Here is a 14,081-nt window from a genome sequence, read left to right as displayed (position 1 = left end):
TAAAAGTACCCGGGAGAGGTCACAAGCTCCAGCCTCAAACTGAAATTTCATGCAAGGATGCCAAGAAAGAATTAATAACGTAAATAACTTCACTGCTTGAGAGCTTTGTTACCTGTAGACAGTGAATAAACAAGAAGGATTGGCACGCCTGAAATGCTTTACGTTTCTCTTTGTGCCTCAATGATAGAGTATCTGCTACCAAAACAAATTGTTATAATTGAGGCACAGAACTTGCTTCATATTTTATCATACCTGTCCTCTTGAGACCAAATGGTCCACATCCTATTGTGTCACTAATGATACATGGAATGTGTATCATGAGGAAAGCTTACTGTATAGTAAACACCTTTTATCAAATCATTTACAGATCATCAGATATTCGCTCATTCAAGCTTGGTAGTAATAATGTAGCCTTTCCAGTGAGGGAAGATGGAGAAAGAAAAAGTAACATTTTGTATCTGAAAAAACATTTTTGTGAAACGCAAATTAATTAGGTCAAGAGTGAAGACCATAATGGATAAGTCAGCTTTATTTAGTTTTTATTCAGGCACCTTTTCTTTCACACCACTTTCTGCAGGTAAGATAGACTGGTGCCATTCTAACTACTCGGTGTTTCTTCAATTTCTCTCAGTTGCCAACCCCTGGATGTGATGGCAGTGGTCACATAACTGGAAATTACGCCTCGCATCGCAGGTATTTTTTGCGATTTTTTTTTTTCCATGGAATTACATGGAATTTTTACACTGCAGTAAAGATTTGGTAAATGGCTCACTTGGTGTTTAAAAATACATTTTATTCAATTCTATTGAATCTTCTTTTGCAGTCTTTCTGGTTGTCCTTTAGCAGATAAAAGTCTAAGAAACCTCCATGGCTGCCCACTCTTCAGAACTCAGGTAGGTTAGATTTTTATAATTCTTGCATTTCAGCCACATCAATCATTTCCTTACATTACACCTGTTTTGAACCATTTCATGATATCCTGGAAAATATATTTTGCAACAACTCATGATGACTATATATTCATTCATAAGTGAGTTACAGTCTCAAATTGCTTAGGTGCAAATCTAAAGGAGCAATTTTTTTTTCACAAACTTTTGTGCTTTTTCAAAATTCTTATATAAAAGATGTTGAAACCTATTAAGATCCATTAGGTCTTTACACGTGTTTTTATGATCTTTTATCTGTACATTCGGCACTGTTGTTGAATCACTCCTATTATTAAGTTTTGTGACTATTGTTAATGCCTCCTCTAAATTTTCCCATAATTTGGCAGAAAAGGACATAGCATTTCACCAGTTCAATAAAATCTTCTGTGAGTGAACATCAGTCGTTGCTGTTGTAGCTATTCTTGTGTGATTCAACCTTCTAGAAACTCTTTTGACTGTCCTGCCTGATTACACGTAAAAGGATTCTACGACATATGCTAAAGTAAGTTTTCATTTCATTTTAAGGTGCCCAACTCCTGGTTGTGATGGGTCCTGGTCCATGTGACAGGGAAACTATACTTCTCACAGAAGGTGAGGCCCAGAACACTGATCAGCTAGAGTGCTTTAATATTTGGTGGGTTGTCCTCTTGGCCAGAGAGTGCTAATATAGTTCATCAGTTTTTAAACCGGTGGTCCGCAACACTCATAGGATCCATCTTACCTGTGTGCAAGCAAGACTCAGGAACTCTGAATTCTATATTTTTTCTGTACTTGTTGATCCACTTTTGTTGTTGTATACTAAGAAAATTTATTTCTGCAACGAGAGCATTGGTGTCCTTTAGCTAGCTGACATTGGGTGGAACTGTCCCCTGTTTTATCAGAGTGTCAGGCTCCGACCGAAACCCGGTGTGTCACTATCCAGCTGCACAGCTGAGGTTTTAGTCAAGATCTTCAGCCTCTCTGACAAAAAAAACAGAGGGTGTGACTTACCGCAGCACTCTGGCAGGGCAGGCACTGCCACAGAGATCAGGGCACCCTTTAAAAAGGGTGCCCCCATCAGCACAGAAATCATCCCCTCCCCGCGACCCCCTCCAACTCCACGGATATGGGGGACCAATCCCCGTTCCCATCACATGCATCAGGGAATGACCCCCATCACCCCTCCCCCAACCACCACCATCAGCATCGGGGCTCTCAGCCCCACCATCATTTTTTTTTTTTATAAATTTAGATTACCCAATTATTTTTTCTATTAAGGGGCAATTTAGAGTGGCCAATCCACCTACTCTGCACATTTTTGGGTTGTGGGGGCGAAACCCACGCAGACACGGGGAGAATGTGCAAACTCCACACGGACAGTGACCCAGAGCCGGGATCGAACCTGGGACCTCAGCGCCGTGAGGCGGTTATGCTAACCACTAGGCCACCGTGCTGCCCAGCCCCACCATCATCATCTGCGGGGCCCTCACCCCCGCCCCCCAACCATCACCACAAGTATCAGCATCAGGGCTCGCAACCCCCCCCCCCCCCCCCTCCTCCGCCCCCGCCCCCATCCACAAGCACCAGCATCGAGGGCTCACCCCCCCAACAAACGTAATATGAACTCCACACCCAATGGGGCTCCCCAGAGTGTCTGCCTCGGCACATGTTGGCACTGCCAGGCTGGCACTGTGCCAGGGGTTTTGCCAGAGGGCAGTGCCAGGGCACTGCCCAGTCATGTCCCCCCATCCACCTGGGGGCCTAGACCTACCGTTGCATCCTTGGGGGGCATCTCCTCGACTAGTTCACATGTTATTCCAAACCTGTTGTAAAGATTTGAATATTCAGTGAGGGGGATCATGTGGCAGGGGGCCTCGGTAATAAGATTAAAATGTATGTAAATCTGTTAAAACGAGGTATTTGGCCTTTATGGGTGTGAATCACATTACATCACCGAGGAAGGGGTGTGGTAAATCTGGTATCGAGATTTCACCGGCAAGAATCTCATTTCCCGATTCCTGCGAGATTTTGAACACACGTCGCCATTCTCGTTGATGGCGGGCACGGGTGCAAAACTGCCCCTCCCCCACTGTCTTCCTGTGGTTAGCTGAAGGAATCTCAAAGTGTGTTTCAGTATTTTAAGAGATGCCCCACATAAAAATGTTTAAAAATCACTGTGTAGGTTTGTTACCGTGTTGCATACAGACCTAAACCTGATTATTATGTGCTGAACTGTTTAAAATTCAAGGGTGAATCAAGAAATAGAAAGAAACCTTCCATCTTTTTCAGAATGAACAAGGTATCGGGTTTCTGAGTGATGATTCTCCTTGAAATTAGTGGTCAATTCTCATTTAAATTCTGTATATTTTTAAACTGTTTAAGTACAGCATGGTTTCATTATCTTAGCAGCTCCTAATCTGCCTTATTAATAGATGTCTTGAATTCGTTATTCATTTTTAAATTAATGACGAGGCATTAAAGTAGGTTGCAAAAAGATCTTTTCTGTACAATCTAGGAATCAAAAGCTGAACAGGATGACCCACTACCCTGAAAGGCTTTGTGCTGTAACTATGGAGTGGAAATTACTGTTGGCAATAATAGCACATTAACACTTAACGTTATTGTATGCTCATTATTTCAATGGAGATAGCCTGTTTAATTTAAATGGGTTTGCACACCTCTAATAGAGCTGACAGAGAAATGGTACTCAGACCAATTGGGGCCAATTTTAATTTGGCCTACATGGCCTTAATGGGGCAATGGGCTACTAACACAGGTGCTCTGGTCAGCACATTTGTAAGGGAGCCTTCCATTGGGCAGCTATAAGACCCATCTGTTTCAGACTGTAGGCCTCTTTATTGTGCATATTAAAATACTATGACGTAGTTAGGAGGCCAACTACAATTTTCAGGGAGGTGTAACTAAATTGGGTGTCACCCATGGATCCTGGCATTCAGCAACCATAAAGGCACTAATGCTGTCTGCTCAAAAGGTTTCTAGGTTAAAATTTTGCAGCAGCGAAAGGTGGGAGTGCTCGCCCTGACGTTGTAACAAGACTGGGTCACTGCCGCATCTGCATTCACCTACCTGGACCTACCCATGGGCTAGAGTGACTGCCTGATATTCCACTGGCCCAAAGTCAGCAAGATGCAGCAGGACACATACAGTACCTGTAGCTCGCCAGAGCCATGGACATGAAGCCCACTGCTCTGAAGGGCTCAGGCTTCCCGATAGCAGGGATGGACAGAAATCCATTGTACACCACCAGTCAGCCAACCCGAAAGTTAGAGTCCACTGCATTAAGTGTTCTTAAGCTGTTATTGCAAACAGTTTCTACCCATATATCTTCTCAACTATCACACAGCGACCACAATTATTCATTTGTGTGAGATGCGTTGATATCAAGCAGCAGCAGTTCATACCCTTCATTGTGAGTCAGTCCCATTCTGGTTGTTTTTACAGCTTGTCAGGGTGCCCACGAGCAAAGAAAAGTGGACAGAAATTAACACCGACCAAGGATGATAAAGAGGACCCTGAGCTTATGAAGTAAGTTTTGAACATATTGCTGGCTCTGCTCTCCTGTGGCAGAAGCTAATTCAGTTATGTTTCATAACTTGCCCCACTAGAAGCTGAAAAACTGCTAAAACTCTGAACTACCTACACATCCTGTAAATAGTTAGAGACCAGTTTGTTTTTCACGAATCATACTAGTGCTAGTTGCAGGTCAGTCAATAGTACAGTGGCAACAACTTTAACTTGCGCGTCACCATTGACATAACAATATTTTCCAAAGCATTTTATAAAATAATTTGGGAAATGAAGTGAGCTGAGGAGCAGAGGTAGTGAAAGTAACCTCAAGGCTGCCCAGATGAATTGTGAAGGTACATTTGAAGGTGAGAGATGGAGCAAGATGTAAAGAATTTACTGAGAAAATTCCAGAGTGCAAGGCTGTGGTGGTTCAAATTGTTATTATTTCTGGGTGCACGGTGAGCTTGAGTTATAAGAACAGGAAATGTGAGTTATTCTTGTTATTAAGGAAATTGCAGAGGTGGATGAAATGTGACTGTGGAGATTTTAAATAAGGGTGCGGGTTGTGAAATATTTCTATTGGTTGAATGGTTGTCAGTGGCAGTTATTTAATGGTCTATAAAAATTATGATGACAAAAGTTTGTTGAGGGGGTTGAAATTGGAAATGGTTGTTAAGACATTGGTCCAGGTACATACAGCATAGGAGTAACTTGGTTTAATAGGCACACATCTTGATGATGTCATTGAAGGCTCCAAACTAAAGGCTAAAAGTCTTTCGAAAACCGTCACCACATTATATCTTGAATCTTCCCCAGCCCAATTCCGGCAACCTCCCAGAGCTGGTAAGCTATGGATGGAGAATGAGATACACTGAGAGCATTATGTCTGCTGAAGGTCAAAGGTGAGGTGGAGGTCAGGCACAAATGGTTGGGTTGCAATTATCGCTGAAGCAAAATTTCTTAACCTCTGAGGTTTTAAATCAACACTTCAAAGCTTTGCCCCTTCAAGCATTTTCTCTTTGTGGACCACTTAGGTACATACTACAGATCCTTGCAAAATGCATCAACAGTTTAATCCATTTTCTCACTGACTTGCATTTCTATCCACCTCCGGAGATAGAAACAGAGTTGCTTGAACATTGTGGGTCAACTTGACTGGAGCTCATGTCTACGAGAAATCTATGGGCCACAGTTTAAATGCCACATTTGTGTGCCTATGGTAACAGATATACAGATTTTGAAATCTGTAAAACTCAGCTTTTTTATGACCAAAATGTACCAAAATAAACATTGGTGTGTGTCAGTAATGAAGGAAGAAGTTGAATTCCTTCGCACCTCCAGTATTAGGAGAGCACAGTAAGATGTCTTACGACACCAGGTTAAAGTCCAACAGGTTTGTTTCAAACACGAGCTTTCGGAGCGCAGCTCCTTCCTCAGGTGAATGGCGAGGTATGTTCGCCATTTACCTGAGGAAGGAGCTGCGCTCCGAAAGCTCGTGTTTGAAACAAACCTGTTGGACTTTAACCTGGTGTTGTAAGACTTCTTACTGTACTCACCCCAGTCCAACGCCGGCATCTCCACATCAGTATTAGGAGAGGCAGTAAAGGTAAAAAGACGCCCAATTTGGAGTGAGTGTTGGTTAGAAATCATCACTCAGTATCAGGGTATGCTAGCCGAATGGTTACGCTTCTAGACTAGCAACCCAGGGGTTCAAAATTCCCCATAGTAAGTTGTGAAATCGATTTAGTAAATCGTGGCATGGTGGCACAGTGGTTAGCACTGTTGCTTCACAGCTCCAGACCTGGGCTCGATTGCCGGCTTGTATCACTGTCTGTTCGGAGTCTGCATGTTCTCCCCTGTGTCCGCGTGGGTTTCCTCCGGGCGCTCCGGTTTCCTCCCACAAGTCCCAAAAGACATGCTTGTTAGGTGAATTGGAAATTCTGAATTCTCCTTCAGTGTACCCGAACAGGTGCCGGAATGTGACGACTAGGGGATTTTCACAGTAACTTCACTGCAATGTTAATGTAAGCTATTTGTGACACTAATAAAGATTATTATTATTAGTCATTTTGAGCCTGGAGGTAGATCGGAATGATTGAGAAAGGACCTGTGTAACTAGTATGGGCTACATGTGACTCACATCCTATGTTAAATCGTGTCTCCTAATGCCCTCAGGGCAAGCAGGCATGTTTATCCACATGCCAAGAGCAAATTTTAAAATAATTAATCATTAATTTCAGAAAAGGATGAACAATATGCACTATCTATTGTAAAATGAACTGATGCAAGTTGTATCAAGGCCTTCCATTCACAATTTAGAAACAATAGTTGTTATAGACATAAATATGGCATTAGAGGATTGAAACATTTCCTGGTGGTGATCACTGTCTTCTGAAACTAGTGCTACATTGTTGACTGCTTTTGCTGCTGACGTGTACAACATCCCTTCTAAAAATAAATCAGTATCATTCTATTCACCAATGTCAAATCTCAACATAACTAACATCCAAAAAAGAAACAATTGTCAGTTATTTCAGCTGCTTATATCTGCACAAAATCAGCAGTCATTTGCATGTGAAATACACGCAGTACATGCAAAATGTGGTCCACTAATTTTGAATATGAAAGTGAACTATTTACAGTAAAATATTTTAATTAGTGATCATTTTTGCCGGAAGCATTGGAAAGGCCTTTTTCCAAACTTTCCTTTGAGATTATTTTGGGATGGGAAAAAATATCTTGTTTTTCTTTATAATGTTTGACTCAATTTGCAAAGTAAATGGTTTTGAAATACATGCTTGCTTATAATGTGGTATTGTCAGTTGGAAGACTAATATTTAATCACAATGCACAGATAACAATAATTATTTGAATATTGCACAAGCAGCTGCTGGCTTATTCAAACCACTGAATGTTTCAATGTCCGTTAATCCAGCTGTGAAGGATGCAGTTATTGTGTTAAAAATTGAACAAATGTTAGGGCAGCACGGTGGCACAGTGGTTCGCATTGCTGCCTCATGGTGCCAATGTTCCATGTTTGATCCCGACTCTGAGTCACTGTCCGTGTGCAGTTTGCATATATAAAGGGGTTAAAACCTGTTGTAAGGGAAGACAAATATGTGATCTCGCCCTTTATAAGTGCAGGTATCTTTCAGCTGGTCTTCAAGCACACGATGCTGCTCCTCTAAACTGGTCCTTTTTCCATCCATTTTATATGCCTAAAATGTATGTAATGGAATCAAATTCCTCATCCCCACCCTCACACGTCATAAACTCTCATCAAATCAACACTTACAGAACCACCTGTTTAACAGGTACATTAGATTACTTCCACATTCAATGGACGGAATTCTCCGCTTCCGGGAAAAATCGGGAAGGCCGTCATGAACTCGGCCGAGTTTCACGACAGCCTCAGAGGCCGCTCCTCGCATCTTATTCACCCCCACCCAGGGCACTAGGAGCGGCGCTCCGTTATTCTCGGCCGCCGGGCCTTGACACTTGTGTCAAGGCGGCGCGCCGAGAATGACGCGACGGCGGCGCCTATGTGACATCAGCCGCGCATGCGCAGGTTGGCTGGCTCCAACCCGCGCATGCGCGGCTGACGTCACGACGGCTGATGGCTCAAACCCGCGCATGCGCGGTTGCCGTCTTTCCCTCCGCTGCCCCGCAAGACGTGGCGGCTTGATCTTGCGGGGCGGCGGAGGGGAAAGAGTGCATCCCTTTGAGACGCCGGCCCGACGATCGGTGGGCACCGGCCAGTCCCCTCCCGAGCACGGCCGTGGTGCTCACTCCCCTCCCCGCCCCCCACAAGCTTCAAACCAGCTTTTGGCGCCATGTTCACGACAGCAGCGACAAGGTGTGGTTGCCGTCGTCGTGAACCGGTCGCAAACGGCAGGCCGCTCGGCCCATTTGGGCCGGAGAATCGCCGGTCGCCGTGAAAAATGGCGAGCGGCGATTCTTCCGAGCTGGGGGTGGGAGAATCGCGGGGGGCGCCAGGGGGGCGTGTCGTGAGTCACCCGGTTCTCCCGCGATTCTCCCACCCGGTGTGGGGAGCGGAGAATCATGCCCAATATTTTTGTGGCAGGATTTGCCTGTTTTGCAGTACGACAGCAGCTTGCATATGTGTCTACACTTCTTAAAATGTTCTGTGGTTTGCATCCGTACAGTTAACGATAATGAAATAGGAGTGCCATTAATGTGACCTTCACACCAACATTTTCCCAAATTAATGAAAGTGGTTAATTACTGATTCAAGGCTCCAACCCTGAACTCACTTCCACGCTCCTGATTGATGAAATTCATTATTAAAATTTAATTTTGAATTATACTGTTAAGAGTTACTAAACTGCATGACCAAACATTTCTGAGCAAATTATATTCTAAAGCAGGTTTATACAAGGTACAGGATAAAACTCCAAATTCAACTGATATGTTATTAGAGACAATACTTTGGCTATATCATGTGGTTTTACAAAGCAGAGTTCATTTTTAAGCTCATACCATGCAAATTTATTAAATCAAATGACCAGACTGACTGTCAGTTTCAAAGTAGTGTGTTTATGTATTATTTATGAAGCTACTTTTATTTTTTTGCATGTTTGCAATCTTAAGTTATGGGTTTATTAGGATTTGTTTTTCTTTTGTAGAACAATGCCCGTTTCACAATTATATATCTTTATTTCCATTGTGAACCAAGCAATATTATGCCAGACATTAATGCAACATGTTATGGTATTGCAGTGAGATGCTATAGTTAAGTCTCAAACTGAGCTAAAAGCAGCAACGTCTGTCTTCCGATCCACAAACTGTTGCCACTTTCAGGGATTCTAGCCTCTCGCCAGCATATGGGCATTTCCTATTCACCTTGGTTACTGCAAGTGTCATTTCAAAATCTTCCTCCTTGTACAGGCTTGTTCTAGAGTTCTATGCAATGTTTGATTTAATGCAGCGGAACGCTATGTCTCAACATGGCTAAAACCAACAATAAAATAGACAGGTTGGAGTTTTACACCCTCCCCCAGGAGGATGCCGGTTTGTGATGCTACTGCCCAAGACCAATTTCACCTCTTTTAACTCAAATTTGCATTATCCTTGTTTTATTTTCAGAATGAAGTAAATGCTAGAACCACTATCAAACAGATTTTGGTCTGCAATTTTAGTGATATCAGACCCTTCTTTTATTCACATCTTTTTACAAACACTAACAAAGAGAAAGAAATCTTACCTATGTTAATGAGGGCAGAATGGTCCTGTAGGTAATGAACACAGTAGTACCATAATATCCGGCACAGTTATCTTAAGATAGATTACCCTGTACTATATGAGAGGGGCAAACATATGGATGAGAAATGTTTAACAGCATCTTTCCCAGTTGCAACTCTCAGTGCATTTTATATCAAGGGACTGCTGTTTAATTAATCAATTATCTCTGTGCATGCTAAAGGAACAATTTACACCAGATGCTAAATATAACAAGTTCAGCTTTTCTAATTGCCATTAAAATGATGCTAGGTTTTCCATTAATTTCTACTATAGCTACTATATATATCATAAAGCAAGTGTAGTCTTCACATGAAAGTGTTAGAAGATGATGTAAATAAACCAGGACACATAATTCAACCCACATTTTAAAGTCATACATTCTGCCATTTTATTTCCATTATAAATTTATATGTCCATATTCAGGAAATGATTTGCTGTAGTGAGTTTCTGATCCACAGTGGGTGCTGTCTTGGTTCTTGACAAAATTTTCATGTGTTTCTGGTCAGTGCAGCAAATGTCATGTCTTCTTATGCAAATGTCCAGGGATATGTTTAAATAAAATCTTCTCAGTCCAACCATCCTGGTGGATCGGTATCTGTGAGAAGATCTTCTGCAGTGTTGCATGTAAATCTAGCCTCCCTGGTTCCTTTAATGTTCCATAACCTCTCCATTCTCCAACGTATATAATAGTAAAGCGGGTAATCCCATTGGGAAATCTGTGTAGCACATTTTAGGGAAATTTTCCAACAACAAAAAAAATGTCTCGAGCGATTGTTCTAAACAAAACTAGAAGCCTCAGAAGTAGAGAGCAAAGAAATTTGACAAATGAGCTGATAGTAGTATTAAGAGTAGGCTAAGTGATGTAAAGCTATTTACCTACAGTCCCCTCCTTTCCCTTTTCTACATGTCTTCCTTGGGCAACTTCATCCACAAGTATGTTGGCAACAAGCTCTTACCTCTACCACCTCCCTTGACCTCTGCACTGCTTCTGTGTTATAAGACTGCGGACAGGGTCTTCCATTCTAGAGTATAAATGGGGTGGTTGGAGTGGAAATGAGAGTGATTTCCATTCGGAGGCTAAATAGGGCAGCCATTCAGCTTATTGCTTTTGCATACATATGGAGCATGGAACATCTTGCGCTGCACAGAATGGAAGTTGCTGTCCCTGCCTTTAGTTCATGGGGGTCGAAGGTCCTCGCACCTTATTTAAAGGGAAAGGCACCCAGACAATCATCCATTCACTGAAAACCAGGAGCATCAGTCTGGCTATCGTTCCAGAGGGGGAGACTCACTGCAGATACCAGAATGTCACAGAGCAGACAACGTGTGGCCCCACAGTTCCATTTGCCTCCCTGCAGGACCTGCTCCAGGTCGTCCAGGAAAGGCGGGCGGTCCTGTTTCTCAGAGATGGCAGCAGAGGCCCTCCCATCTGATCAAGGAAGCCTGGGAGAGGTTAGCATCTGTTGCAGCCCACTCCAGAACCAGCTTGCAGTGCAGGAAAAGGGAACGATCTGCTGTGCTCTGCAAGGGTAAGTGGCACAGTCTACTCACTTCAAAGTGACATTCACAAGGACATTCACTGTATGAGTGCAGAAAGATGTCAGACAGTAGTTTGGATTGGCAAGGCTCAGCAGTAGATGGGATATGTACACTAAATGTGTGACAGTCACTTCATGCTGTCAATATTCTATCTGTTGCAGGCCATCCTGCTTGTTAAGCACTTGCTGAGAAGGGCTCAGGTGCTGCATAGACATGAATGTTCCCAAACTGCTCATTAACCCATCAAGATGACACACAATCTGTCTCCAGGAGAAAAATAATGCCAATAGGAAGGAGTGGGCCAAGACCGGTGGCAGACTGCCGGATATTTAAATCCTCACGACGTCTGAGGAGGAGGCTGCACAACTAGCCGGGAGGACCGGGACCGTGGCTGTGCCGAAGGTGAGACAGGACTTTCCCAAGAAGCCAGTGAGGTTGCCTGCAGTCTGCAGTTGTCAGATGCACCCACAGAGTGAGACATTGTTTCAATAAGGCATCCACTAAATCCTTCTTTTCTTCACTCCAAGTACCAACAAGAAAAGAAAGGGGAGGAAAAGAAGACATCCTACCCACAGTTCCAACTGCACCTCCACCAGGGTGATGACTCAGGATGCACCGTCACACATTGACCTGCACCTTCCACCAGCTCAGAAACATTCACCATGTTGGTGCATGTTCTAAACTAGACTTGGGATCACTTCCTTGTAAGCACCACAGACTCAGGTCCACAATGGAAGTGACAGCTGAGGTCTCTGACTCTTGGGGGACGTCTGAAGACCCTGGATACTCCTGAGTCACATGCAGATAAGAAACATCTGGACTTGGTCATAAAAGAAGAAGTGGAGATACAGAGACAGGCAGGGGAACATCAGGCAACTATGCCGGAGGCCATGTGCAAACTGGACTGACGGTCCAGGAGTCAGGGAGTTGCCATCTCACATTGACAGGGAGGAGGTGCACCAGCGAAGCACCCTCCCAAGATTGTCCTGCCACCCAAACTACCCTCTGCCACTGACCCAGCAGGTGTAGCCAAGGAGGGTGCTCCTGAACATGCGCAAGAGACCCTTAGCAGGCGTGGGCCCTCTAGGCCCCGGGCCACCAGAGGTAGATTTTGTCTCCCTGTAGCCTTGAAACCCTCTAATGTCTCTCGCAGCATGTCAATATCAATGATCTGTCAGATGAAGGTGAAAGTTTTCCCTTTTGATGTGTTGGAAACCTTTAAACCTTTAAGTGGCCGCATGATAGCACAGTGGTTAGCACTGCTGCTTCACAGCTCCAGGGCCCCAGGTTCGATTCCCGGCTTGGGTCACTGTCTGTGTGGAGTCTGCACTTTCTCCCTGTGTCTGTGTGGGTTTCCTCCCACAAGTCCCGAAAGACGTGCTGTTAGGTCATTTGGATATTCTGAATTCTCCCTCTGTGTACCTGAACAGGCGCAGGAATGTGCCAACTAGGGGCTTTTAACAGTAACTTCATTGCAGTGTTAATGTAAGCCTACTTGTGACAATAACAATTATTATTTTTATTATTATGTATCAACTGCACTTTCAAAAAGTGGAAACATTTCCTGTTGATGAATGTGACTGGCTGATTCCTGAGAGCTCTTAACGTCACATGTACAATCAATAGCCCCCTGAATTTGTGGAAATCCCGTGATTGCTGCAAAACACACCTGGCCTGGGATCCAAGTGGAATTTGACAAATTGGTGTACTCTCCTGAAAAGGACATCTGTGACTTCCTGGATGCACATGTGCATTACTGACGAGGTGTGTCATCTGCACTGCCAGTGTCATAGCTGTGTTTGGGCAGCTGCTCGCTGTCACACTGGCCGCTGGTCACCACTATCCTGACCTTCATGAGGCCTCACTGCCTCTTGCTGCTCTGACAGTTTCTTCTCTTGGCCTTGAACTAACCTGCATCGGTTCCTCCTCATCTTGATGCCTGCAGCCTGCATCATCTATGCCTGAATGGATCTGTGAACAGATTGCAGTGATCCATCAAGTCAGCATATCCTTTGTAAATTGGTCTTCAGCTCTGACCCTTGAAGTGAATGCTAAGCCATGTGCTGGAATTGATCTAGGTATGGCCTCCCTACCCCACTCCTTCATGGTAAAGGAGATCCAGGAGGACCACAGAAGAGTGTTCCTCCCATTCATACCTGGATGTGATGGAGACATTGTGCATTGACCAGGATATTAAACCATCCCTCAAACATTGTTCAGTTTCTCCTCATTACTTTCGAAACTTTATGGCAAGACCATTGGCTTGGCAGCATAGAAGGACTTATCACCCATGTGAGCCATGACCATTTACCTGGGAGATTGGAGGTTTGGAGCCTAACAATTTAAATGAGGGTACAGGGAGCTAGAAGGTACAGTGACAAAGGGAAAAATTGGATGAGGTAGGGGGAATAGGTAGTGGATGATCTCAGGTCAGGGTTGTGGAAAGTTAGAGTAAGGGCAGCACGGTAGTCAGACTGTCAGGGCATGTTAGGAAGGTGTCTGGGGCAGGACCTTCTGACTTCCTTCTCTGAACACCCTCCTGAACAGCCTTTGTGAATCCGGCATCCTTCCCCAGATACCCTCCTAACCATCTCCAGACACCTTTACACACCCGCGCTGACCCTATTGCCCTTTCCCTGCGTCCACTCAACCCTTCCCCGCTGATCCTGCCTTTCTTGCTCAGCCTCTGCCTGCCCATCTCTGCTGACCCTGCCTCTCATACCCAGCCTTCATTCTGCCCATCCCCACTGACCCTGCCTCCCATGCCCAGCCTTCATTCTGCCCTTCCTTGCTGACCCTGCCTCGCTTCCTCAGCCTCTGCCAGCCCATCCCCACTGACCCTGCTTC

General features: G+C 44.3%; 1 protein-coding gene across 1 annotated transcript in view; it reads left to right on the top strand.

Moving 5' to 3' along the window:
• Positions 1 to 14,081, top strand: part of myt1b (myelin transcription factor 1b) — a 221,233-nt gene that overhangs the window by 164,121 nt on the left and 43,031 nt on the right. The window contains 7 exon segments of the mRNA XM_038803365.1: positions 2 to 46; positions 49 to 107; positions 548 to 693; positions 824 to 866; positions 868 to 893; positions 1,452 to 1,517; positions 4,368 to 4,451. Coding sequence (XP_038659293.1) covers positions 2 to 46; positions 49 to 107; positions 548 to 693; positions 824 to 866; positions 868 to 893; positions 1,452 to 1,517; positions 4,368 to 4,451 — 469 coding nt within the window.

This window comes from Scyliorhinus canicula, chromosome 7 (genome assembly GCF_902713615.1).
Source record: "Scyliorhinus canicula chromosome 7, sScyCan1.1, whole genome shotgun sequence".
NCBI classification, from domain to species: domain Eukaryota; kingdom Metazoa; phylum Chordata; class Chondrichthyes; order Carcharhiniformes; family Scyliorhinidae; genus Scyliorhinus; species Scyliorhinus canicula.
This window is presented reverse-complemented; position numbering and strand designations above follow the sequence as displayed.